Source organism: Leptonotus elevatus, chromosome 8 (genome assembly GCF_054856555.1).
Source record: "Leptonotus elevatus isolate MCC_2025b chromosome 8, RoL_Lele_1.0, whole genome shotgun sequence".
Classification (NCBI taxonomy): Eukaryota; Metazoa; Chordata; class Actinopteri; order Syngnathiformes; family Syngnathidae; genus Leptonotus; species Leptonotus elevatus.
Window position 1 is genome coordinate 7,238,002 of NC_141246.1, and position 27,470 is coordinate 7,265,471.

Genomic DNA, 27,470 nt, shown 5'->3' on the forward strand with positions numbered 1-27,470 from the left:
CAACTTTGTTTCCCAGTAACTGGGAGTGACAAAAAAAATGCTTTGCCTTTTATTTGGAGAACTGTTCGAGTGAGAGAGTCTTGCTTTCCATCCATCCCGCCATTTTCTGAACCGCTTATCCCTCAAAATGATGTGAAACAATATCTCCCATTTATTGACAGTGAGAAAATGAGCAATGACAATGATGTTAACACTAGATTGTGGGTTTTCATTTTATTTTCTGGAATGTATCCACTACAATAAATGGGGGTTCAGTAGTTTCCAGTGTCTTGGAACACCAATGTCCCTGCTTTCCAACTTTTTAGCGACCCCAAAAAGCACATTTCGACGGAAAAGCGCATGTGAGCATCTTTTCCCACTTTCAAAATTACTGGGTGAAATAACCCAACACTGGGTTCAAAAGGGGCCGAGCAATGGGGTACCGCAAGATATACGTCACCACACTTCATTAATATTCATTAGTCTAGCGAGGGGGCCATAACTTGGTTATAGCTACCAAGAAATGGGTTACTTAGTTATCAACAGGGCTGGACTGGCCATCTGGCATATAGGGCAGATGCCCGGTGGGCCAGCCTCGTTTGGGGACTATGCAGTGCTTTTTAATTATTATTTTTCCTACATTTTACCCCTAGAGACTGGCCCACAATTTAGAGGGACCAGTCCGTTAATCCAGTTTGAATATAGATAGCAAACTGAAACATCAACAAACATTAGTGGCAGAACTACATGTTAGGCAGGAGTTGGGCTGACGGTGGGGCTAAGTCAAAATACCAGGGCCGATTTTTTCGTCTTGGTTATCAACATAGCTGTGGTTAAAGATGATACTAATTTTATTACCACCATTTGAAGAAGCAATTTACTCGCATATGTCCCACAATGTGTCATTAAATCGACTTTAACTTGCAAAAATTTAAAAATGGCAACCAGATTCAGCTCTACAGCCCTGCTGGGACAAAATAACCCAACCTTGGGTAAAAGTAACCCAATCATCTCAAAATCCATCCAAATTGGAAAACAGCATTTTGAAGTGTGCCTCATCAAGCCAAACATTAAAAGACGAGCGGCAAGCGCAGAGTGAGCCGCAACGAGATGAGGCGCGCATCTGGGTGCGTGAGAAGATAAGCTGGGCGGCGAGGCAGCATCAGCATCAGCAGCAGCGGCGGCAGCAGCAACAAAAACGGAGCTCGGCTGGCCAAAAAAAGAACGCGGAGCGGCGAGAGCAGTAGGAGGGAGGTGAAGAAGAAGAAGAGGAGGAGGAGGAGGGGGAAGAGGAGGAGGTAGGAATAGTGAAATTTAAAACAGAGGTGCGGGGCTGACAGATCACTGCTGCCTTTGCTGTCCGTTCGGCTCGCAGCGAGTGAGGAAGATCGGGATCAACTTCACGGGACGATGTGTGGTGAGCGACTTTGGCTTATGTTCTGTTCAACTATGTAACTATTACTTTATGTTAGTGTGTGTGGGGGGGGGGGGATGTCGGCCGGATCTGTTATCTGTCGTACATACTTGTTATTTTGGTTTATGTTCTCTCTCTCTCATTCTCAATTAGTGGGGAAAATTCCAATAATCACAAACACAGCATGTTAGTGTTAAAGGTGGTGCAATAAAAAAAGTGTCCATTATTCAACAGGTGTGAACTCATGAATACTTTACGTTTACATTTTGACAAATAAATCGAATGCATTGTTGGAGAAAACAAATTCAATCATCTGCCTTGTTACTGCTCTTAATACTATAAAATACTATATATATTTAAAAAAATAATATATATATTTTTTTTTAAACTGCACCATTTATTCTGTCTGTGTAGTGCTGTGCTATGTGACATAATGGGCCAGGATGGGTCAACAAGACATGACTAAGTGTATGTATGTGTGTGACTTTAATCCCAGAGTGGACAGAATGACAAATCTGGATTAACGATCAGACACAGATTAATTTGACCGTGTTGACACCAACACTCTCACACACGAAATAAGTAACTTTTGTTGTGGCATGGAGTTGTTTTGTGGCTATAATTTGCTAGTGTTGACAGCGATAAACTACCAAATTCATGTAATGGTCTTTTCTTCTCTCAATCTTTGGTTTGACTTGGTTTAAGTAGCATACCACTTCAAAAGTTAGTGTGTAAATGCTGCTCGATACGCAAAGAAATTGCATGTTAGAATAAATTATATTTTTATTTTATTTTTGCATGTTAATTGTGCCACTTTAGCAAATACACTGTATATTGTGTATACAGTACTTCAAATTGTATTTAGATTTGTCATTTTAGCATGGAAATGCTGCTACAAAAGCATGTAAGGAGTACAATTAAAAAATAATTTTCATTTATTTGTGTCTAATAATTTATATAGTTATCATTTAGTTAAGTTTTGTTAATGTTCTATTTTTGTTTGAAAATGTGTGAAATAAGTAAAAACGTAAAACATTTCAAATGTACTTATATGAATTAGTTGTATAATTACTAAAATGATTTTTATTTGCGACTACAAAAAGGTACACACACGTTTCTAAATGTATTTTCATTTAAATTATATTTTAAAAATACACAGTAACATTTACGTCTGTCTAAAAAAATTTGAAATGTTGGAATTTTTCTTTATTTTTTTTAAAAACATTTTAATCCTTTACAATTTTTGGGGTCAAAATGCTAACACACAAGCAAAAAAGTACACATTTTTCAATGTCATTTTTAAAAAAGAATTTTTTATATACATTTTATATATACTTACTACCACAATAATGTTGGTCCAAAAAATTTCAAAAATGTCGGACTTTTACAGTTATTGATTTTTCAACATTTTTAAATTTGTTAATTTTCAATTTTTATGCCTGAAAATGCTGATATACAAATTAAAAAATGCATTAAAAATATATATAGACAGTATTTCTATTTTTTAATTATTATTTTTTTAATTAAATTAAGTACGATGGACATTTTCTATCAGAGATTATTAATGATGTAGTAACCCTTTACAAAGGCACCTAAGAGTGTAGAAAGACGCATAGAATATGGGATTGCAATGATCTACTTGGAGTTCATTAACGGATTTGTGAGCAAAAACTAGGCAAAGCCGTTTCAATAGAATGGAGCAGTTAAGTATTGTTGCACCGGTGCGATTCGTTTGCACAGGGAACGACGGGAAATGACACCTGGGTTGAGCCCGGCACAGGAGCAATCATCCTGCGCAATTAGACGCGCGCCCACCCGCCCTAACAAGCTTGTAAAAAGCTTTCGCTCCTTGATTAGCGCCAGCGAGGAGGGAGCTGGCGTTCCCTCGGTGAAAAGCCAAAAGAGGAATACTTTATGAAGCCTGTACTGCAGGTCCCTACTGGAGGGAGATTTGACTCGGCGGATTGTCAGGCCTAACTACTGTACCTGCAGGCCAATTCAGAACTGCCAGCCATGTTTCCATGGTTACAGCTCTGCCGTGTCAAGTGAAAAGAATCCTCACCATTTCTGGCACGCTGAAAGAGATGTGAGGAATGAAGCAGGTCGAAAGTTTTGAGAGAAGCAAGGAGCTGCTGAAACTGAACAGCAATAAAGAGCCAATCAAAGAACCTAATTACAAACGAGAGAGGAGGAAGTAGTGATGCCGCTGAGATTCGAAACAACTTTGTGACTTCTGCTTTCTAAACAGTGGTTTTCCTGTTTGGCCCATTTAATAAAAGAACATGTATCAGTCACCAAGGTTCTTTTTGCCCATGTGAGAGGGATGGAGGACATTTCATAAAGTCAATCAGGTTGCTTTTGTCCCAATTTTGCCCCTTACTGATCAAGGACTTCAAATGCCCGATCATTTTATGTCTCTACCATGTACTTGATATATTTTCTGAGACTTCGACTTGTACTCGTGTTGGTTTCAACAGACCGGGGGTACATTTTAAGAGGTTGGGATTTGCCAGTGATCATTCAAAATGGTGTCCATAGAGAGTCCCATAAGTTTCAATCGAGGGACCGGTAGCATTATTGCCATAGTGCTACATCAGAGCAAGATTATTTTTAGTTTAAGAGAACTAACAAACTAACTAAAACTAAAATCAAAAAAACATTCTCGTTAAATAAAATAAAAGTTTTTTTTAACTCTTTTACAGCCAAAAACGTCTAATGACGTATATTTAAGTCCAAATGAATGCCAGCAAAAACGTTCATTGACGTTTACCACGTTGCGGGGGGGGTGTTGCTAATGGGCACTGGAACTTGTTGCGCAGCGCTGTCTAGTGAATGGGCTTGTGAAATCACAAACACCCATTATCTTTGACCAGCAGATGGCATCATTGTATCTCTTTTCAATGGGCTCCCGGTAGTATGGAATTACAATGAAACGTGACGAAACTGATTAAATAGGATTGTTTTTTGGATAGCGTTCGGTAGTAAAAGTGCTAACAAAAACTAACTGAACTTACATTTACAAAACTAACTAAAAGTAACTATAATTATTGCGAAAATGTCCTTTGTTTAGTCTTTGGTAACTAATTTAATACATCGGCCTTTGGGGTTTTTTAAATGTGATTTTAAGTATATTTATTTTTCGATATTTACCGGAATAAGGACGTTTGAAAGTGTGTCGTGCAGAAATGACGTCATCTAGCAACAGCCAATAGAAAAGCACCTTCAGATGATGTCCCTCCTAAGCGACAATTTTTGGTGCTTGACTTTTGGCTCAAATAGCTCGGCTTGCCTGCTTTTTTATTTAACTTAGCCGAAATGCAATGCTTGGCAAGAAATGCGTTACTTTTTTTCATTTTACCATGGTGTTCATTAAATATTGCAGCCAAGTAATACACCTTTTTTTAAAGGAAAACGAATACCAAAACTAACTAAAACTAAGCATTTTTAAAATAACTAAAAATAATAAAAACTACCAGACCCGCCCTCAAAACAAATTAAAACTAACTAAAATGAAAATTCCCAAATTCTAATAACCCTGCACCAGAGTAGCATGCAATTAAACTCTCGGCTCCCTGGCAAGAATTGTCACTTAGCGACTGTTTTCCGTAGCCGAGAGAACACGACGCAGGACGAGCGCGAGCACCGAGAAGCACACCAAGGGGCACTCAGTTCTCCGAGAGAGAACGAGCTAAAATAAAATGTTGAGTAGGCCGGCAGCATTGTGGGTAGATTGCACCAGTCTTTTACTGTTGTGTGGGAGAGAGAGTGAGGGAGAGAGGCAAGTAAACTAGAGAAGCTGAGCTCAGTATGCCAATAAAAGACCGCTGGAGTGTGCAGACTATGTACAGTATTGCTTCAGTTTTTTTGTATTAAATGCATTCATTTCTGAGCAGTCTTGTAGAAGTTAAGTGTTTCTGCAAGGGCACTAGGTATGCGTGGAACAAAAGCACGTGAAGTCAGCCCGTGCATAGTGCGTCACAGTTTTGTACAACCTGTCATAATATTAAGTACACCTGCAAAAGCTAATCAAATCAAATTAAAGAGGTTTTGAAAATGTTGCCTTTGCATTTGGGCGACACTAGTTCGCTAAACAACATGTTTGTTATAGTTTGCAGTGGTTGAGACCTTCACTGCATTGTGAGAACTGTTTTGATTTATCTTCAGTCATGTACAACGCAGACAGAAAGTATTTCTACACTATTCTAAATCAGTGATTCACAATTCACATTTATTTTTCTTCATCGGTCTATGCCAGCCACATACAGGTGCTCATCAAAAAATTTGAATATCCTCGGAAAGTTGAAACATTACCATAATTCTATTCAAAGAGTCAAACTTTCATAGATTATAGATTCAGGGCCCACAACTGAAGTAATTTCAAGTATTTATTTGTTTATTTTTACATTATTTGGGCTTCCAGCTCATAAAACTCATGAAAACAGGATGTCAAAAAATTTGAATAATGTGAAGACATCACCATGCATACTTTCGAGTGTTTTGCATGGGGAAAAAGATGGATGGATGGATGGATGCTATTTTCAAAACGATTATGTCAATCCCAGGCCTTCTTGTTGTTTGCTGTCAGATCTTTGTTTTGGGATCTGGTGGCCCTCATTTTCCTCTTGATAGTACTGTATTACAAGATTATTAAAATTTAGGGGCGTTAGGCGATTAAAATTTTTAATCGTAATTAATCGCATGACTTCACTAGTTAACGCACAATTAATCACAAATTTTATATCTGTTCTAAATGTACAATTTAAAAAATCTAGGTTTTCATACTCTTGTTAACAAAAGTGGGGGAAAAAAAGTTAAACTAATAGAAATAGTTAAAATACATTTTTGACGTCTATAGCCGTCAATGGCAGTAAATGAGTTAAATTTGTAATTACTGTATACACTGTGCCAATGCAGTACAAATATTTCTACTGCATATGGCAACCCTTTTGTTCCAAGTCAACCCTTTAGATGTTGATGCATCCACTCCAATTGTGGCGCCAATTGTGTAACGTGCGAAACTCAGTATTGATTCTTCACATGTTTGTAAATATAGATTTTTAGTTTGAATGTGTGCGTCTACACCCCCGCATGGTCACGTGTGATGCTGTGGAGCTGGCTGTCATGGGATGTAGCAAAATTTTGCGCGACAATAATAAATACAATAACAGGCGCGCGTGTACCTCAGCTCTGGGTGATGAGAAAAGGTCTGTCTTGGGTTTGACTGTCTTCCTAAAAGAGCAAGAAAACAATGTAGTTTAACATATAATAAACTCGAGAAAATATACATTTTGTCTAATACAGAGTGTGATTTCTAAATTGGAACAAGCACCATCTGTGGTGATATTGTGGGGGTGAAGCAAAAGGGAATGCGTGTGAAGGGGAAGTAATGAGTCAAATTTTGCATCATTTCCTCTTGAGAGAGTCTCCCCTTACCACATATTCTCCTGGCGAAACACACCATGCGCTAACCATCGGATGGCTGAATGTTCATCGCAAATAAGGAAGTAGGCTCAACTCCTAACGCCTCTGTGGCTTATAAATGAACGACTTGTTGACCTAACTTTCTTGTTTCTTCCTTACTGTAACTGCAGCTGGACGGAGTCCAGGAAAAAGTTCCCCACGGGGAAAATAAAAGTATATCATATCGTATCGTATCGTAACTCATATCTCCCACATTTGATTCATTAACATAAGACACGGGTGATCATTTCAATCCATTACATTGTCGATTCTATTTTTAAAATAATTTTTTTGTTGTAATTGTATCCTTAAAAATAAACAGCTTCCAGATTATTGCGGGAGTACATGCACATGCGGCAAAGATTCTTCCGCTAACCTAAGCTTAATTTAGCTCCTACCTGGCGTACAAAGCTTGTCTCAGTTGAGATTTATCCTTAAAAAACGCACATTTTGAGTGAGTTCTTCATTAGGATAGGTCCTCCAAAAAATAAACCGTGACTGACATTTAGACAGTGAGCTCAAACACTCGGTCTATGACTGCAAGGAGGCAGGTTAGACCTGGTGTTGGTAAATTTGCAGATGCATGGAAGTCATCCTATTCAAAAAATGGTGGTTTGTGCTTTTGTGGGCGTGAACATTTGTCACCAATTATAGCAAACCCTCTCATCCCCACCTAGCGCCCTTGCATCTAGCATGGAGACATCTCTGTGTGGAAACGGCTCACAGCCATGATCACAGCCAGCAACAGACAACATAAGTTGGGTACGCAGTAAATTTTGTAGAGTAAATTTTACTCTAGACAGAGTCTATTTGGTCCCATTTTAAACAAAGTAAAATTAACACTTGGAAGAGAATAAAAATAAAAAAAAGTTACTCAAGCGTTGAGGAATAAACCGACAACTTCAGGTTAGGAGACCAATCTACTCCCTGAGCCATGCAGCTCCTACCGTGTGTTAGTATATCGCTCGTCAGCTGTAATCTTCGTGACTTTTTGGATATAAGCAAACAGTAGGAGTGGCATAGCTTAGGAGGTAAAGTGGCAATCTCCTAAAATAAAAGGGGATGAGTTCGTTCCTCAACCCTTGTGTAACTTTTTTTTTTTAATAAACTGGTAAAATTTAGTCAAAATCTGAATGAATTTATTTATATAATTATTCAGAAATGAAAAAAGATGAGATCCACGGACATGACTGCAGAGCTCAGAATCTGTCTGCCTGTGTCCATTACCAAATTCACCAAAATTGTGTATAAATCAGCTGCGCCAATATTTAGACGTGATCCGAGCGGGTGCAATTTTAGACCAACAATCTGCCACCAAATTGTCATTCCGTCAGGCATACCTTCAAAGACACACCTTCGCTACGGCGGAAAACCTAGCATGACGTAGACTAAGACTAAATAAATACTTTGGACTTTTGTTATTCATTGGCACAATGTAGACCAATTAACTCATTCACTCCCAGCCATTTTCACTGAAGTAACCGCCTTCGCTCCCGGCTGTTTTACTGGATTTTGACTGATTTTGCAAGGGCCACAGAATATTCTGTTCTATTGCTATAAAAACATGGAACCTCCCAAAAGAAAGATTAGAGACTCTTCTTTCATCAGGAAAAAAAAAAGCATATTTGTATCAACAGTTAGCATTAGAATATAGCTACGTTTCATCATAATTCACAAACCTGTTGAAAACACTGGGAAAAATAGCTTGTTGCAACATGGCCCTGGCTGATCTCTACTGTGCGTTAAAAAACGTATTTATATGTTTTTTGGGGTTTGAATGACTTAAAGGGGCTCGTGAAAACAACATAATTAGCTGGTCGTCCCGAAAATGGTTATTGAACTCTTTCCCAATTCTGCTAGTGGTGCTTAATGAGATACATGGACAGAGGGGCTTACACTTTGCGGGTGGGCGGTCGCAGACGCCTGAGAGCTCGAGGCTGGTATTGGCTGTCCTGCTCCGTCTGGTAGAAGAACATCCTGAGATCCTCATCCAGCAGCAACCACGTTGGCAGACCCAACAGTCTCTGCAGGAGAGAGAGGAGAGGAGAGGAGGACTCTGATGGGAACGAAAGGGAAGGTAGGGTTGTGGGAGACTAGCGAGGTGGAAAGTGTGAAGCAGGAAAAGATGGTGGGAAAAAAAAACAAGCAAGGCAAGTGAGTAGGAGAAGACGACGTGGTGTGAGTTTGTGGGGGGGAGGGGGGTCAAAAGTCCCACAACTGCTGTCAGTCAGGCGTGATGTGGGCATGGTGCAGAAGGAGAGAGAGGAGAAAGAGAGCGCGAGAGAGAGAGAAAAGAGGCGACGCCTACGCGCGCAGCTTCATCTGCAAACTGATGCGCCAGCGAACATTCAAGTCAGTGCGGCATCCACCTACAGCCTCACTCAACCCACTTATAGGTGAAGGCGCACAAGTTGGAGCGAGGCGCAACAAGACTTGGCTTTGACTCGGACTCAGCGGTTTACCTTCATGTACGTGTACAGCTCCGGAATTCGGCTCTCCGCGATCTCACGCTTGTTGCCGATGAACACTTTACCTGGAGACAGAGAAGATACACTCTAGTATTGTACTGTGTAAAAAATAAAATAAAAAATAAAGTAAATAAAAAAACTTACTGTACGCCTCGCCTCGAGTGTCCAAACTTTTTTATTTGAGGGCCGCATAGGGAAAAATGGGTAAAAAATAACCCAATTATGGATCAAAAATGGACCGATCCACTTTATGGGTCAATTTGGCCCAGCTTTCTGGGTTGTTTTATACAAAATGACCCAATATTTATGAGTTGTTTTATGCTGAAAGACCAATTTCTTGACTCAAAGTTGGTTCAAATCGACCCAAGTAAAGGATCGGTCCATTTTGGACCCATAGTTGGGTTGTTTTTGACCCAACTGTTTTTAGAGTGGACACTCTCAAATTTTATCATATATATTATTATATTATATAATTTATTGTTTATATCTGCTCGTTATTTTTGGAAAACTGCTACAGTTAAAGGCGAATAGTTTGGATTTTCAAGATTTTGGGGTGGCCATGGCCCTCTATCCCACTAGACTAGCGCCACCCCTGCACCAAACAAAAGTGACGAAATCGCATCTCCACATTCAGACCAAAAACCTGAGGTAACTGACTATATTTTAAACAGTTATTTGATGATCTTTAATGTTCATAAATGGGACAAATCTTGACACTGACCAGAAAGTGGAAGAAACCGATCTTTCGCCACCTGATTATTATTTTAGTTCTAAATAGTTGAATTGTATCTCTACAATTTAGTCACACATATTTTTTCCACGCCGTGCCGTCTCACTCTGCCCACCTCCATCGGTTTTCTTTTCTTTCTTTTTTAATTAGCATTGCAAGGCCATGTCAAATGTGTTTTTTAGTAAATGCAGCGGGCCACTAAAAAATGTATGGCAGGCCGCAAAAAGCCCCTATGACCTGGTTTGGACACCCCTACTGAACACTAATAGCAATCAAAAATAGAATGCAAAGAATTTTACAGTTTGTGCATCATGATTTTATGTTTTTAATTAATTGTGTGGGTGTTGTATGTGTATAAGCAAAGAAGACGGTCACAACTAAGCTGGAGTAAGCTGCATTAATATTAGTCATTTTTCATAGAGGATAAAGAATATATGCCTGTGAGTAATGTTATGTTGTATCCTAGCTTCATTAGCCCGTCTATGGCGTTTTGCATTGTTATTATTCAGTTAGTGGTGATTTTAGTTATGGAGTTTCGTACTCAACAGTTTCTCAAATGAGCCCCACATTATAAAGACAGAAATAGAAAAATGACACAACCATTCTAAGTCCAGCAAAGATGAGGCGGCACCGAGTAAATCATTCCCAGCCCCAAGGCCATCTAATGCTGTTATTAAATCCCATTTAGCCCACTCTTAATGACCCTCGGCCTTAATGTTCAGCTCACACTCAATCAATTCCTCCTCCTCCTCTCATTCACGCTAAAGCAGTAAATGACTCAGCCACTCTGTGACACGAGTTCGTTTGAATCGAATCAAATTGTCTTTTCTAACCTTCATCTTTGTAATGGCAGAGATTTGTTTTGCAAAATCCGCATGGCTGGAAAATCCTGGATTACATCAAAATTACTAGCAAAAAGAGTCATTACGGTTTCTAATGACTTGTTTCAAAGTGGAGAAGACCATATGTCTTTTTTTGCCTGCCGCCTGACATCCTATCATCCCATGCCTCTCCTTCGGTTTCCCTTTTCCATCTTGATGAGCTCCGCAATTAAACCCATCAGCTCTAATATTATCCAGCAGATTCCTCTGCGGCAGATGCTAAAGTTTGTAGAAAAGTTGAACGCCCCCCAAACCGGGGCCCAGTCCTCCCATTCAGTGAGAGAGACTGATTGAAATCATAATGTATTCCATTTCCGCAAAAGATAAATGGTGATTGGGTAGCACTGGCACACATTCAAAGCAGCACACTTTTAAAGGTTTTGCTATACTTTTGAATTCCAAAAAAGGTGCAATCAAATCCTGAATGTAAAAAAATCAATAATGCAATACTGGTCTGAAATGATGTGACTCATGTTCAATTCAAACCCACGCTGGTGAATAAACCAGCAAACTTTAAAACAGCACATTAATCAAATTCCACCCTTGAAAACCTAAGGACAACAACCTAGCAGGGTAAAATAAATAAATGACTTGCTGTCCAATACGAAGGATGTATGTATCTCCCAAATCTGAAAAACAAGTTATTTTCTGGATCAAATTAAAAAGCAGATTTTGGTGATTTTTCATTGGACAGAAACACTATGATAGCAGTCGTGCTAATGCTACTAAGTGAAGTTACATATACTGAATGTTCAAAATAGTCTTCCACTGCAAAAGGAGCCATGTTTTGTACACACGGTTGACATTTTTGTTTTAAAACGAAAAAGAACAGCAGTATGTGAAAGTCACAATAGCTTCCTCAAGCTAGCAAGCTAACCAGATTGTGATGGCTGACACTAGCTAGCTCAACGTTAGCCATCTTTTTATGCCAAGTAGCAGGCTTAATGTTGACGCCAAACATTGACGGATGCACCTTTTCATCACCAAGCCAATGAATTATATTTGTCAATTAAATGTAATCCTGAAAAATACATTCAAAGCAGCAGTAATTCATTCATTACTTCCCACTACTAACTCCTCCTACCATAGAATACCACAAGGCTTCAAAACAGTCAGTCTATGAGCTAACCAAGTCAGTTATTGCAAAAACCCAACATTGAGTCATTACAAACAGCTGATGAAATACATAAGTGTGTCTGCCAGTCCAACACTTTCATGTTTATCTCCATTCTAAGCACTTTTATTGATGTCTCGGTACTTTTGGTAGAAAACGTTTAACGGCCTCCTGTGGCGCAATCAACTGCTACACCGATCTCGCAAACAGGTGTGCCTGCCGCATCTCCAGCACCGCAATCAAAGACCAAATTGTTTGTAAGCTACTTTTTGCACACAGCAGGCATATAAACAAAAAAAACTTTCTGGTTGCCAGAATGAATAAATCGACAGCGACTGAGAGAGTCTCTTAAAACAGTTACCTGGAAGTATGGGCAGAGCGCAGGTGTTGGGACCAGGTCTGTCCGGGTCTTCTGGAGAGTATCTGGACTCCAGGATCTGGTGAAGATTGAAAAACTCTCGGTAGCGCCTGTAGATCAGATACTTGCTCGAGCCTTTGGTTTTCACCTCAACGACAAATCTCTGCCACGGTGGAAAGGAGACAAGCACGTTTTCTAGGTCGCTGTGGACTTGCGTTTATATTGTGTTATTTTTTTCAAACTCACAAAATAGTCAATGAAGCCTTTTTTCTCCTCGATATCCGCAATGGTGGCACTGATGGGGACGTTATTAGGCAGCTGGTCAAAGTCACTAGGTGGTTAAAAAAGGTAACAGGAAACACTTCATGTTACAATCAATGAAAGTAGAGCTTACCTTTCCATGCAATATGTACTGCGAGTTTGGAAAATATGACAAACACAACCTGTATAAATTCTTTAATTATTTATTTGTATCCTTGAAGAAGAATTCAATTAAATGAAATTCAATTAAAAATGTATACAATTGAGAACTAATGCACAACTAATGTATAATTTGTCAGGCGGGGGAAGCCTCTATGTCCACGTCCCCCCCCCCCCCCCCCACATATCATTACTTCAGCAATCCCTCATTTATTATGGCAGTTATGTTCCAGACTACCCTAGCAAAAGATGAAAATCCGCAAATTAGCAACCAAATATATATTTTGCTATTTAAATGTATTTTAAAGCTTCATTCATACATTTAGCTCAATCAATGCAATTTTATTTTAAATATGGTTTTATTTATTAATATGTGCAATCAATTGTGACAACTGGCGTGTTTATTTTGCTCCTGAAAACGTCCAAACAAGTTCAAGGACTCCGAGAACAGAAGCGATAACCGTAACAAAACCTCAAAATAGATACGACGAGCATACATGTAAATATTATGTACTCCACCCACCCATATATATCATGAATACATTATTTATGTTGACCAATGTTTAGTATATCTTAATGTCAATTTCTATTTTGTTACAGAGAACTAAATTTGCTGTGATTTCTCCATTCTAAAATGTTACTCAAGCAACTCATGCACATATTACTTTTAATAATGTTTATACATCAACTATGGACATTTTAATTAGTTGTGGTTAGAAGGGGGAAAAAAACAGTACAGTAACTAAGTGGTCCTCCACCAGTGAAAGGGACACTTTTGTAAACTCACCTCTCATCGCGTAGCTGCTGAGGTAGCGACATGGCCGAAGGTGTCAGACGGTGTAGAAAGCAAACAAAATGGTTTCAAACGTGTGAATGAAGCATCAGGAAGCGAGAGTTCCCTCTGATGATGATCCACACGCACGACCAGGGGCGGACCAGAGAGAAGCCAGCAACCAGGAAGTGTTATGCGGTGCTAGTCTTTCCAAAGACACTGTAGCGCAAGTGTCAAATATGTTGTGGCCTGCTAAAACAATTTAATGTTTCATGGTAAATTTTGCACCCAAATTATTTTCACTTTTAATAGGGAGAAAAATCTTGCATTTGATTTTTGTTACCTAAACCCCTTTCAAAATAAATCCCTCAACAGTCAAACCCTCTTATGTTCCTTGACTTCATATTTCAAAACTAGTTATCCATTATTTAGGTGCGTTTAGTGATCGAGCTCTGTTGTGAATGGTGAAAACTGCAAATAGCTAATGCGGCCAATAAATGGTTTTGTAATCACGTATAGATGACACAAGATGGCGGCAAGGCACTTAAAATGTAAAGCATTAACACCATGCCTCTAACATGTACACAATCATGAACTTATATTACATAAACAACTGTATTCAATACTTGCATTATTCACCGCAAACAAACGACCTTCAACTTCATGAGGCTCATCAACAGTATTAGCTAGTATACTAGCAATTAGCATGAATTTAACGTAAATAATCAATATAATCCTAGCACAAACTGATATGGGGCGTGGGGAGGCTACTTTGGTTAAAAAAAAAAGAAAGAAGAAGAATAAGAAAAAAATCGTGATTATCAGGATATTCATACCACGCCTAAAACGCAAAAGACTTCTTTGCAATGACTGACAATTAAATTGGTGTGGAGTCAGATGTGAAGTGTGATGCAAAGTGAAGGACAAACAGCACAAGAGGAGTGTTTGCCTGTGTTGAGTGACACTGCGGTGAAAAAGATGTGCATAAATACACAAAAATACTCAACACCTACAACAAGTTCAGCTTCTTGCAGCTGGCAGACAGACACCGCTCACTGTGGATAACGGCAAGTTTTCAAGTGGCTGTAGCTCAAGGACAGGACTCTGCAGCTTGTTTCTCCAAGTGAACACAAGAAGAAATGCCGACTTGTTTTCCTAACCCACCGGAATTCTAATAAGTTGAAATATACATGCTGGAAGAGTAACATTACATTTATTGGGTATATATTTACATATGTATACTTATCGGGCGAGTCGAGGTTGTGTATCTATATTTTTATTTAAACTCGTTTGTCGGATTTCTGTGTCATTACATAATAAGAGGCTGGCTGCGTAACAGGCCAAACTGCCAACAACTTGGTGGATTCCTTTTTAAAAATGCGCCCACAGCCGCCCTCACATGCAAAAGATTTAGCGCGCACGCTAAATATACCGTTGTTGGCACCCGTGCATATTTGGCAAACAGTGGGGGCCTTCCGTCTCCCACTCAAGCTGCTTACAGTAGTTAGCTAATGAGACAATTACAGTATATATATATATATATTTGTTTCCTGCTGCAATAACAGCATCTACTGTATGTCTGAAAAGATGCTATATGGATTTGCCTTTGCTAAGCGGTATACAGTTTTGTCTTGAAAGAAAAAAAATGGCGGTTTAATAATTACTTGATTAAAATGTGTATTTGGGGATATTTTTTAAATAACATGTATTATACATGTGATTTATGTTATGTTGCTAATATCTCCAGACCCCCCCCAAAAAAAAATATATTAGAAAAGGTGCGTAATTTCAGAACATGACATTTTTAAATACATATTTGATAATAAACATTTGTGATGCAAATGTTCATTATTAACTCATTCACTGCCATTGACGGCTATAGACGTCAAAAATTCATTTGAACTATTTCTATTAGTTTAACTTTTTTCCACTTTTGTTAACAAGAGTATGAAAACTGCATTTTTTTTGTATCGTACATTTAGAACAGATATAAAATTTGTGATTAATCATGAGTTAACTAGTGAAGTCATGCGATTAATTACAATTAACATTTTTAATCACATGACGCCCCCAATTTTTTATGTAAATGACAGTGAATGAGTTAAATGAGATATTGATATAATATTGACATAAAGCCCAACAAAGGAAAAGTGGGACAGTTTGGGCTGGAAATTTTTAAAGTTGGTGAAAATAAGGCTTTGAAAGGCACTTATAGTTTGAAAATTGAATGGTGCTCGGGCAACTCTTAAGTTGAAAGGATGTTGGTTAGGCACTAACTCACTAAGCAAACAACAAATACGGATCAAAACATAAGCTTGAGTGCAGCTTGTACCTTGTTTGCTGATGGCATTGTGTACTGTGTCCTCACAACTTACTCTGTACCTTTTGTGTTTCCTCTGCATCTCCTCCAGCTGACAGGATGGTGATGACAGATCTGTTGAAAGCGGAGGAGATCAAGAAAGCTCTTGATGCCTTTGCAGGTTGGATCGATGAACAATGTTGTACTTCTCAATAGAAAGAGACCCTGAGGGGAATGAAAAAGTATTTGGCTCCTTTATTTCAGTTTTTATTTTATTTTTTTGAATCATATTAAAAGTGTTTTAAAGCTGTAACATTTAAAGGCCATACCACAGTATCACAATTGGATTTAAGTTCAGGCAACCCCATTTTCATTTAGAAACTTCATATTATATTTACTTGGGTAGTCTTTGTGAAATATTTGAATCTGTTTGACGATCGTGTGCTGTCTGCGAAAATGGAGGCCTGCGTGTCAAAAGTTTGAGAACCACTGATCTGACACATTTAAATGCATAAATAAATAAATACTAAAAATAAGGAAGGAAGGAGGTAAATACTTTTTTTCCTCACGCCTGCACCTACTTATTAAGTATTTGTTGGAATGGAGCTTATAAAATGTGTTTGGAAAAGGTTGGCACTAAAAGCGGGTACACACATTGTTAACACCACGGATTCCTCCACCGATGATTTTGAGTTTCCTCCCCCAAACCAGATTTGTGTTGTAGTACCAAGACTAACCTGTGAGAGGCAGCTTGATACCACATTGCATCCAGAAGAACAAAGAGTAGTACAGTAGGGACTGAGTCCTGTGAAAAGTGAAAATATGTGAGTAACTGACACAAAAAAACAAAAAAAAACAATATACTTACCTAGTCACGCCACACGATGGTAGCAAAGCACTACTTGCGTCTAAGCTTTTCCACTCACATCAACATAGTTTCTTGGTGCAAAGATGCCAAAAGATAGTACCAAAGGAAAAAATAAATTCCCAAGTTAAGCTTCTCAAGTCTCAACTCACTTATACATCAAGATGCCACAAGAGGGCGCACAAAACACACACCAAAAAAAAAGTTTTTTGTTTTCAAATAATAATAAAAAAGGTTGCAAGATTAAAAAAATCTGCAAAGTGAATACAAAACCATGAACCACAAATCACATTTATGGACATAAACAGTGCATGGTTCAACATTGACAATTGTTGTAGCAGGATAATCTTCTGGAGATGTCCAATAATCAGGCCTTTGCTGATTTCGATCAGCAAAGAGGAAACCTGCTCAAATCCGGCACAGTTATCTGTATGTGTGTAGCCCGCCTAACACGGAAAGAACACTGGATGAATATTGATGGGCTCTTTTGCCTACTTGCTTGTTTTGCGGAGTAGCAGAGACGTTTGACCCTAAAAAGTTTTTCGACCTGGTGGGAATGACGGCGATGTCGGCCGAGAGCGTCAAGCAGGTCTTCCGGGTTCTGGATGTGGATGGAAGTGGCTTCATAGAAGAAGAAGAGCTTAAGTGAGGCGAAAATGAGAACATTTTTCTCAAGTTTTTTTCCCCCCCATAAGATGCAGACAAACATTCCATCTTCCCCAGGTACGTGCTGAAGGGCTTCTCCAAGGACGGCAGAGACTTGACAGACGATGAGACAAGAGTGTTCCTCAAAGCCGCGGACAAAGATGGCGACGGCAAGATTGGCATTGACGGTGAGAGAAGAGCGGAAGCTTTGTCTGACAACCTTAGCGGTCGGAATGAGAATGTACAGAGGGAGAGGCCTACAAGTTAATAACATGAAACAGTAAACTATTACGTTTTCGGAATGAAAACAATGCCATGTCAATCTATAAAAATGTAATCCAGCTCAAACTATAAGTGTACAGAAAAATTAAAAGCTAATAAATGTAGACTAGATATCATGCTAACGTGTGACAGTTGTAAATGGAAACTCATTTGTGTTAAACTGCAAGAATGCTAAACATAGCTTAGCTAGCATAGCTTGGGGAACATCTGTTGTCAACCCATCGCTAAGCAGACACCCTGTTTGAGTAAGAAAATGTGTATGGAAACAAAATGGCAGTGTTTACTTACCATTAAACACCAGCAAAATTAGCCTATGCTAAACGGTTAGCAAACGTGATTAGCATTAGCGCGCTAATGATTACCATTTAAGGTAAAAAAAACAACAACAAAAACAGTAACCACCATTTAGTTTACAATACATCGTATCTACATGGATTTAATTGAGTAGATACCGTCTGTACATGAGCATTATTATACAAAATTTGCCTAAGCTAAACGGTTAGCAATTAGCATTAGCGCACTATCAACTCCTGTTTAATCATGCTCGTGCACAGAATATAATAACTTTTTTTTTTTTAAAGAATGAAAAAAAGTTATTGAGGTGGGGTGGCGATTATTTGAATAATCGATTTAAATAAGATTCGATAGTGACAGCCCTACTTAGTCTTATCTATTTTCTTCTTCACCAGAGTTCGAAGCGATGGTGCATGAGTAGGAGACAGCAGGACTCCTCCACCTCCCTGAATTCATAGTTTGTACCTGCCACCATCAAACTTCTCTCCCCATCCCGGGGGAACCAACGCATGGAGTCGGACCAGACTGACCGCTCACCCACGACAACAGGCAGCGTCCTACAAGAGGTGTTACCAGATTTGGGTTTAATGTTTTTTGTTCGGTATCAAATGTACTTCTGTATCGGGTCATAATCATTCTTGATGAGCTCATAAAGATAGCTTGGTGCTAGTGCTGTTGTATTCCAAATTATTATTTTTCATGTTTGTTATTTTTATAGTTTGGTCACATGCCAGTGCACCTCCATCCTCCATCCTCCTCCTCTTCACCACGCGCCCCCTCTCACCCACCTCTAGATAACACAAAAAGCACAACCAAGAAGTGAGAGAAGATAGTAAGAAATGATAATAAAAGATTATTGAGTAATGGATATTTCTTTTACTTGTTGTTACATTCAAAACAAATCTGCCGAAGATTAAAATACATGATCAGCATTGAAATAAGAAAGGAGTATAAACCCTGTCAATGGACAGCTTATGTTCACAAAACAGAAAAATCTAAGAAAATGCATATGTAATTTATATATATATATATATATATATATATATATATATATATATATATATAAATAAAAGACCATGACAACAATCGACCAATAACCAATAAATATAATATTCCGGTATATACTTTACACATAAATCTGTATCTGTGTTATTTTTGTCTTATGTAAGAGTACTGCACTAAAATGTAAACATTGAAAACAGAGATCGGCGGCCATGGGCACACCCACAGATGTGTGATGTGATCTATAGGCAAATTAGCTATTTGTGTGAGGGCTAATCACCAAGAATAGCGAGACTTCACTTTATACATGTGAAAACACCCCAATGAAGAACAAATCTACATAACATCTGTATAAATATGAAATTCAATGCGTCATAGTTTTGTCTCATCATTGCCGCCTCACGTACAAACCCTGAGCCTGGGCCTGGTGCAATCAATGGATGTGAGGGGCGGATCGGTCATCTGTCTTGGTGGGGCGAAGCTTTACGGTGGCGAACGGGTTTGTGCCTCTGAAATGAGAGGATGATGGAAAATGTCACACAATCCCTCGCAGCATTTGCCATTGTCTATGTACACACGCACACAGAGCTGGTTGGAAAGGTAACACCAACCCCCCCTCGTCTCCAAAGGTAGCTCGCTGATTTTAGAACTTTGTTAGCTAAAACGTATACAGTTTAAGACTCAACTTGAACTACATGATTTACCGGTTTACATTTGGAACCGAGCCTTTTCGAGGTATGAAAAAAGTGTGACTTATATATACATATATTGTAACGACTTGATTTGACTTAGGCCTACTTGAAGGACTCATCTTGACTTGCTTGTTTTATGCCACATTAATCTAGTACATGCTTGAAACTGATTCAGAGAGACCACACTTCACTAGCATACCACCAATTATTATTTAGCATTAGCAGGCAAGCATCTTGGCAGCCGGCGAGAACCCCAGCAAGCGACACCGAAAGACCGAGCGAGCCGGAGTTAGCCAGAGCGGCTAGCGGGAGTTAGCCTGAGCTGGATCGAGTGGCTAACAAGAGCGGCTAGTCAAGTCAAGTCATCTTTATTTATATAGCAGTGGAAGAAGCTAGTAAAAGCTTGCGAGAGCAAAGCAGAGGGCGGAGCCCAGCTGAGGAAGGTAAGCGGCGGTCGACCCATTAGGTCTGACATCAGCTGTGATCAGGGCTAACTACGTTCAGGAAGTGGGCAACTATACCTCGTGTAAGGTAATGTTCTAGCCATGTAATATAATTATTGGTGACTAGACCTATGATTATATATAGTACATATTTTTTTGCATATTATTAAATCAATAGTGTTTTTTTTTTTGTTCAAATGAATGAATTATCAGTTCACCACTAGATGGCGCTAATTATTACACACTGCGCCTTTAAAAGGTTAAGACTTGAGTACTACTTACAAACCGAATACAATGACACAACACTAGTGGGACATAAATGCAACAAAGCCTTGTCAATTGAATTACCTTGGAAATAGAGGGTTCTCAGGTGGGCCGTTTGGTGATAAAGCCTAGAAAAAGGATTCAATCACTTTTTTTTTGGGAAGATGATATACATCGTTGATCATTTCACCATCTTCTATTACCTGTGCGTCAGGCGCGGGAGAAACCGGCCGCAAATCCACATCCACAGAGCCCCGTTGGAGATTCAAGCTCTTAGGAAGAGGAGGCGGAGGAGGCGGCGGCGGTGGCGGTGCCTCAGATACGGTCTTTGTCTGAACAGGTTTCGTCTCCACCACGTGTTCAGCCTTCTTCTCGGGGAGCGGGGAGACGGGGCGGAAGTCTACGGACGCTCTGCGGTTCGGCGTGGCCGGCGGAGGGACATCGCCGTAGCTCCTGCTCTCCGATTGGTCATTTTGGGTGTCGCCTGGGTCCAGCAGGTTGTTCATACTGCTACTCCAGAGAGAATCGCCACTGAGAAAAAGTTAGAATGTCAGATGTGTGGACTGTAGCGAGTGAGTGAAAAAGCTGCACAAATGATATCACCTGTCGAAATCATCAACGGGGCCCACATAAGCAGCAGGAAACCATCCCTGCCTGGAGAAAGTCAGAACAACAACAGACAGTAGTCAGGTTTCCGTCCAAATTGTCGAATTTTTAAGCAAATTTACTGAAAATGCGAAAAACGGACATGCTACTTCTGCCCGTTTCCATCTGTTCTTCTTTTGCCAATATTGAGAGGGGACTCCGCCGCTGTAGGTGGCGCTATACACCATAGAGATGTGATCCACCAGTAATTTAAAAGAAGAAGACCAGGAAGCGACTGCGCCGTGCGATGACGTCGTATGAGTTTGCTTTTGTAATTCTTGATAGCGTTTCTTTGCTGTTTTCCATCTAAATTGCATTTATATTCGCTTCTTTAATTAATTCCCGAAATACTTCTGTTTTGTCGTCCCCCCAAACATACCTTACTTTATCGACAAACGTGTGACGTAATATCCGGTCAAAATGTGCGACGCGTATCCGGTCTTGCCAGCGGTTATTCGCAAAACCTGTTTCCATGGCCAAAATTCGCATTTTCCTTTTTTCGATACGCTTCAAAATCCACCGCCTCAAAGTGTAAAAACTTTTGGGGCGAATTTTGGGCCCTTTTTCGAATTTCTGCCGTTTCCATACAGTTTTATTTTTGCATTTCTTGAAAATTCGAATAAAACTGTGTGGATGGTAAGCCAACTCATTTCTTCAAAACTGTCACATTCCCAGCCAGGACGCACACACCTTAAGCTGCTGTCGGTGCGACCGTACAACCAGCCGTTGCGCGGTTCCTGGACCAGCACGGTGACCGTCTCCCCCCGGTTGAATGGCAGAAGCTTGGGGTTGGATGAGGCGGGGTGAGACACCAGGGCCTTCATTGGACGCCCTCCACGCAGACCCAGAGATTCTCCCACCGAGCTGGAGCGAGAGCGGCTGGGGAGGGGTGATGGTGCTTGAGTTTTGGAGAGAGGACAGAAAGATTATTACGCAGGAGCAGTAACTGCTTCCCATGGTTGTACCCAGTACGCAAGCTCACACAAGGTTTCCACATTGAGAACATTTACGCATGCCTTCAACCAGCAGGGAGCAGCAACGCGCTTACTGTGTCTGCAACAATAGAAATAATAGGACTGTGTTCATCAAAAATAAGGCAGAGATTGTATTCCTAAAATGTATATCAAATATATAATAATAACTTTAGGCCACTGTAACATTATGCAGTTTGAACATAATTTCTTTTTTTTACAGGCTTAGGTTTTAATAAAAAATTGTACTTGAATAAATATTTGATTAAAAAAAAACTTCAACTAGCTCTGCTTAACAAATGATTTCACTAGATTAAAAAAAAACAACATTTGATTCAGTGATTCTTTGGGTAGTTTTCAGACTGGATTCGGGTTCGAATTCCCGCCCTAAGTCTGTGGATGTGAAGTCGCAGTGTGAAGAAAAGAGTGTGCAGTTTAATTTTCCGGCCACACACGGCAGTCGAAAATAAATTTCCTGCATTGAGCAGCTTTAAAACAATAACAATCAGTTAATGATTGTTACTTTTCACCATAGCCAATAAAGGAAAACATTTCAAAAGCAATGCCTTTGAAAATAAATTCTAGAATGGTTGCTCCAGAGAGCTACAATTCCACAAATACTTGCAGTACTGGCAGCCCACTCCATTAACTCATTCACTGCCATTGACAGCAATAGACGTCAAAAATTAATTTGAACTATTTCTATTAGTTTAAAAATGTTTTTTCCATTTTTGTTAGCAAGAGAAAGCCTAGAATTTTTTTGTACATTTAGAACAGATATACAATTTGGTATTAATCGTGAGTTAACTAGTGAAGTAATGCGAATATTTACAATTACAAATTGTAATTGCCTGCTGCCCCTAATTTTTAATCCTTAAAAAAAAAAATATATATATATATATATATATATATATATATATATATATATATATTTGTTTTGTTTAAAAAAAAAAGATAATTAAAAATTAGGGGCGTCAGGCGATTACAATTTTTAATCCTAATTAATCGCATGACTTCTCACGATTAATCAAAAATGTTAAATCTGTTCTAATACAATTAAAATAATTCTAGGCTTTCATACTCTTGTTAACAAAAATTTAACTAACAGAAATAGTTAAACGGAATGTTTGACGTCTATAGCCGTCAATGAATGAGTTAATATGTTACAATATGACAATACCAAACACAATCCCAGTATTTGTGCCATTGGCTACAAAAATTGCTGGACGCCCACCTCGTGAGGGCACCTTGCCCAGCGCCTGCTGCTCCCGCCTGGCCCAAGACATGTCGTCGTCTCTGGCTACCGTCTGCAGCAGGGAGCTCACGGACCCTCGCAACTGCAGAGACGTGAAAGTTTATGTTACATACATCGCTAGTTGCTCAATACACCGTTGAAGAAATAGCACCTAGAATTCGACCGAATTGGGAATAACTCATACCTGTGCCTCTTGGTCCAAATTCGTGGGAGTTCGAGATCCGGAACTTCTGGTCTCATTGACTTTCTCCTTCCATCCCTCTGCTTTTTGCTGGAGAGATATGCCTGTCTGAATACAAATGAGAAAAGGTGATCACCTCATTAAATCCTGGCCTGATCAAACAGCAATAAGCAGAAAAAGGCCTGCAAGCTGTTTGCTTATTAATGCCATGCCCTTGCTTGTTTGTGACTTTGACAAATAGTTTCTTGAGACGCATTAGATTGCTTGTGAGAACATTGCAACTTGTGCTCACTTACCTTGTTAACCAGGAAGAGAAGGGACTGGGTTAGACCGCAGTGTTTCTCTGCCAGGAAACGATATCTCCTCTCCTCCTCCTTCAGGATCTCCTGCTGGCTCTGCTTCAAGTACTGCATGTAGTCGCTGCTCTCCTAGTAACACAAACAACACACAACTTGTGTTTCTGTTCATATAAGTGGGATTCCCTTCATGAGCAAAGCACATCGCCCCCCCCCCAAAATCTGCGCATAGATGTTACCAGAGAGTCCCTGAAGGCTCCCCTTCTTAGCTGTTTCTCCAAAGCCTCTGCTTGATTCCTCACCTCCAGTTCATACACTCGCCGGCTCCCCTACAAAACACACTGTGACCTTCAGTAAAACACATTTTCACTTTTCCACAAAGCCATTTTTGAGCCTCACGTCGATGTACTCTTCATCCAACTTGACGTTCTTCTCCATGGCTTGTAGGACTTCCACCTGGAACCATCGGAACTGTAGCAGGGAGAATGATAACATCGGTAGTCCTTTGTTTCCATCATCAGGTTTAGTGGAACTACAGATGTGTACATGTCATTAGGACCCAAGTGTGGACTTAAAGGGGACGTCAACCTTTTTTTCTTGACAATAATATGTTCTATGCAGCCCCACTAGTTTAAATAAATTTGGTTAATATTGCGGAATATGAGTTAAGCAGCAAAATCCAGCAGTTTTTATCAATTTCAGAAGGCGGCCATTTTACCACTTGCTGTCGATTGAAAATGACATCACAGTTGCTCAGGTCTCAAATGACAACCAATCACAGCTCAACCTCAGAAAACAGGTGAGCTGTGATTGGTCGTTGTCTGAGCCTTGAGCAACTGTGATGTCATCTTCAGTGGACAGCAAGTAGCAAACAACAACCAATAACAGTTCAGCTTCAGATAGCTGGTGAGCTGTGATTGGTCGTTGCCTGAGCAACAGTGATGTCATCTCCAGTGGACAGCAAGTGGCAAAATGGCCGTCCCCTGAGATGGATAAAAATGGCGGCATTTTGCTTCATAACTCATATTCCACAAATGTAATATTATTCAGAATGTCATGTTTAGACTAATGAGGTCACATATAACATATTATTGTCAAGAAATGTTTAATGTTGACCACTTTAACTCAAACACTCCCAGTCATTTTCACTGAAGCAATTCCCTCCACTGCAATTCCCTCCAATTTGCAGCAATTAGCATTAAAATATAGCTAAGTTTCATCATTATTCACAAATCTTTTTAAAACTGTGGGTAAATGAGCTTTTTTCTATCTATTTTGCTCTGCTGCCTCCTGCTGGGCTTATTTGTAATAACTACCATTTCTTTAATCCTTCTCTGAAGTTGAGAGACTGCATCAAAACCGTCTGTATGCGCTAGCATAAAAAACAACAACAACATAAAAACGTTGAAATACGTCTTTGGGACACTAAAACATTAAAAATAGAATGTGTATATACGTTTTTGGGAGCAAATGAGTTAAGCATGTGAACGTGTATTATGTGTACTGACCACTCCCTCCATCTCAGCAGTGAGTCTCCGTTGTGTCTCAGATATCTGGATCAGGACATCCCCTGAAACAGGACCACGGACAACTTCAGTTACTATTATGACATCCAATCCAACCATTTGTGCTTGACCTCATTATGGTCACAGGTGAACTGGAGCCTATCCTAGCTGACTTGGGGCGAGAGTGGGGAACATCCTGGATTGGTCGCTAGACAATCGTAGGGCACGAATAGACAACCTTTCACTCTCTGAGTCTTCAATGAACCGAACGAGCATGAACAACACTGAAAATATTAAACTAAAATACAAATAATAATTACTCCTTTTATCAAGAATGTTTTTTGAATGTGTGAAGACAGAGTAGATAGAGGCAGACAAGTCATATAATGGTTTATAGTTTATAATAGATAGCTGTTATTTTATTTGGACATTTGTTGTTTTTTAATTCAGTTAGTTTTAATCAGTTTTTAGAGCAAGTTTGTTAATTAGTTTAATATTTTTGAAAAGGCTTTATTTTAGTTTAATTTGTACACGTTTTAGTATTAGTTTTAGTTTGTTTTTAAAGAGATATATATATTGTATTTGTCAAGTTCAAGATTAAAAGAAAGTTCACTAAGTATTGTGCAATAAAGTAAACTGCAATTCTCAAACAACTTAACTTGATTCTTTTGTAGCTACGGATGTACCCCAATAACAAAATACATTGAAAAATAACTCAGAAACTCTTGCATGACATTAACTGAAAAAAAATGAAGGAAATGTGCTTTTTTAAGTTGTCGATTAAGTTACTTGTTTAAAAAAAAAATAATAATAATAAAATAAACATTTCCGCTTCTATTTAATTTCATTAATGAAAATGTTTCTTGCAGTTAATTTTCTTCGTTGACGTGCAGAATGACATGTGACATGCTTTGCAAATAAATAAATAATTCAAAAAGTGATGAAATCCCCAAAAAAGGTCACCGACCAAATGTTAAGTTGAACCCTTCAAAAACAATGTGCTGCTGGTGAGGACGCAGGTATTGGGACTGAATGAGTGAGCACTTCTAAAAAAAAAAACAAAAAAAAAACGCTGCCCCTCCCCATCAATAATTTAGCTCACGTCACTCAACAGGACCGCTCCATCAAACTGCGGCACGCTGACCTTCTCAAATGAGCTAAAGCACCAGAAGCACGTGGGACTAAATACAATGACATGTCCCGGTGGTCATAGTGAAAGTGACACTAGTGGAAAATACTGTAGGGCACTCAAGCGCTCACAGAAGTGCACAGTCATGACAAGGTAAGTAAGTGGGATAAAAACGGTCAGCATTATAATAAGGATTTTTGTTGTTGATTGTTGTCTACTTTCATAACTTACCGAGAGAGCGGGAAGATAGTGTGTGAATTGCCTGGTCGCCCATCTTGGCTACAGCACTGAAGTAGGCCTCACTACAAACAGCTAATGCTGTTAAAAAAAAAAAAATACACAGAAAACGAAAAACGGTAACACCATGTTGGAAACTCTGAGCTCATTACTACAAAATACAAATGTGCAACTTCATTACGAAGAATAAATGTGCAGATGTGTCAACCAACTACTCCCACGTTACACAAATAACACTCTAAAAACTGAAAATGGACAGACTCACACATTTTTAACTGTTCTTCGTTGTTACACTTGTTCATTAAAAACATACCCTGGAAAGCTTTGACATAGCTGTTACCCAACGCAACGAGCTTCTGAAGGCCAGGGTTGAATTGTTCCATCAGATTCTGCAGTAAGAAAAACAAGCATGAACGTACGTGAGTTCTGCTCTCGAGTCGAAAGCCAAAATGTGTTACAGAGTCAGAATACAAAATTGGAACTCACAGAATAGACGGATAAGGTGGATCTGTGCAGCTGGTCACTGCTGGTTCCTGACATGGTGCCCGACGGGAGAGCAAATATGAAATTCAAATATGTAACAGCTTCAAGAGAGGAGTCTGGACGCCCATTCAAACGTCAAAAGTCACCTTTACTTCGATTCTACTCGCCTTCAAAATGGTCCAAAAACCGAGAACACCTGTCTGACAGACACAAACTTTAAAAAGAAAAAAAAATCCCTTTTCTGCCCTTGACCAGATGTACTTGCGTTAAAAATTCAGCTCAGCCTGTGGATTAGAGCGGGCAAGCGGTCGAGGGCGAGAGAAAAGGGAGCAGGTGCCATCGATATGAGCTGCCAGGTGAATTATTGATTAGCATGCCTGAAAGGA

The 27,470-nt window shown here is 39.4% G+C and overlaps 3 protein-coding genes across 6 annotated transcripts in view; 1 reads left to right on the plus strand and 2 right to left on the minus strand.

The window, feature by feature from the left end:
* The window catches only part of ncf4 (neutrophil cytosolic factor 4), a 28,146-nt gene extending 9,264 nt beyond the window's left edge, over positions 1 to 18,882 (minus strand). Inside the window, exons 1-8 of one of the 4 annotated variants that reach the window (XM_086081869.1) lie at positions 18,348 to 18,882; positions 16,633 to 16,700; positions 13,612 to 16,120; positions 12,651 to 12,735; positions 12,408 to 12,567; positions 9,316 to 9,386; positions 8,750 to 8,877; positions 6,574 to 6,622 (exon numbers count right to left, since the gene is read on the minus strand). In XM_086081869.1, coding sequence (XP_085937995.1) covers positions 6,574 to 6,622; positions 8,750 to 8,877; positions 9,316 to 9,386; positions 12,408 to 12,567; positions 12,651 to 12,735; positions 13,612 to 13,643 — 525 coding nt within the window. In that variant the 5' untranslated portion in view covers positions 13,644 to 16,120; positions 16,633 to 16,700; positions 18,348 to 18,882. Of the gene's footprint in view, positions 1 to 6,573; positions 6,623 to 8,749; positions 8,878 to 9,315; positions 9,387 to 12,407; positions 12,568 to 12,650; positions 12,736 to 13,611; positions 16,121 to 16,632; positions 18,112 to 18,347 lie in introns of those variants that run through there. The other 3 variants (XM_086081871.1, XM_086081870.1, XM_086081868.1) reach the window with 3 other exon arrangements.
* pvalb7 (parvalbumin 7) lies at positions 1,228 to 18,849 on the plus strand. Its single transcript, XM_086081875.1, has 5 exons — positions 1,228 to 1,396; positions 16,008 to 16,076; positions 17,276 to 17,405; positions 17,484 to 17,593; positions 18,377 to 18,849. The coding sequence occupies exons 1-5, from the start codon at positions 1,390 to 1,392 to the stop codon at positions 18,400 to 18,402; spliced, it is 342 nt and encodes a 113-aa protein (XP_085938001.1). The 5' UTR covers positions 1,228 to 1,389; the 3' UTR covers positions 18,403 to 18,849.
* Positions 18,883 to 19,074: 192 nt separating the features above from the next.
* On the minus strand, positions 19,075 to 27,357 carry baiap2l2b (BAR/IMD domain containing adaptor protein 2 like 2b). The gene is made up of 14 exons (XM_086081866.1): positions 27,088 to 27,357; positions 26,915 to 26,990; positions 26,596 to 26,682; positions 25,239 to 25,300; positions 24,130 to 24,201; positions 23,970 to 24,059; positions 23,731 to 23,862; positions 23,438 to 23,542; positions 23,233 to 23,335; positions 21,718 to 21,925; positions 20,986 to 21,036; positions 20,586 to 20,913; positions 20,467 to 20,510; positions 19,075 to 19,492 (listed from the first exon to the last, which is right to left on the minus strand). The coding sequence occupies exons 1-14, from the start codon at positions 27,139 to 27,141 to the stop codon at positions 19,417 to 19,419; spliced, it is 1,488 nt and encodes a 495-aa protein (XP_085937992.1). The 5' UTR covers positions 27,142 to 27,357; the 3' UTR covers positions 19,075 to 19,416.
* Positions 27,358 to 27,470: the final 113 nt, after the last annotated feature.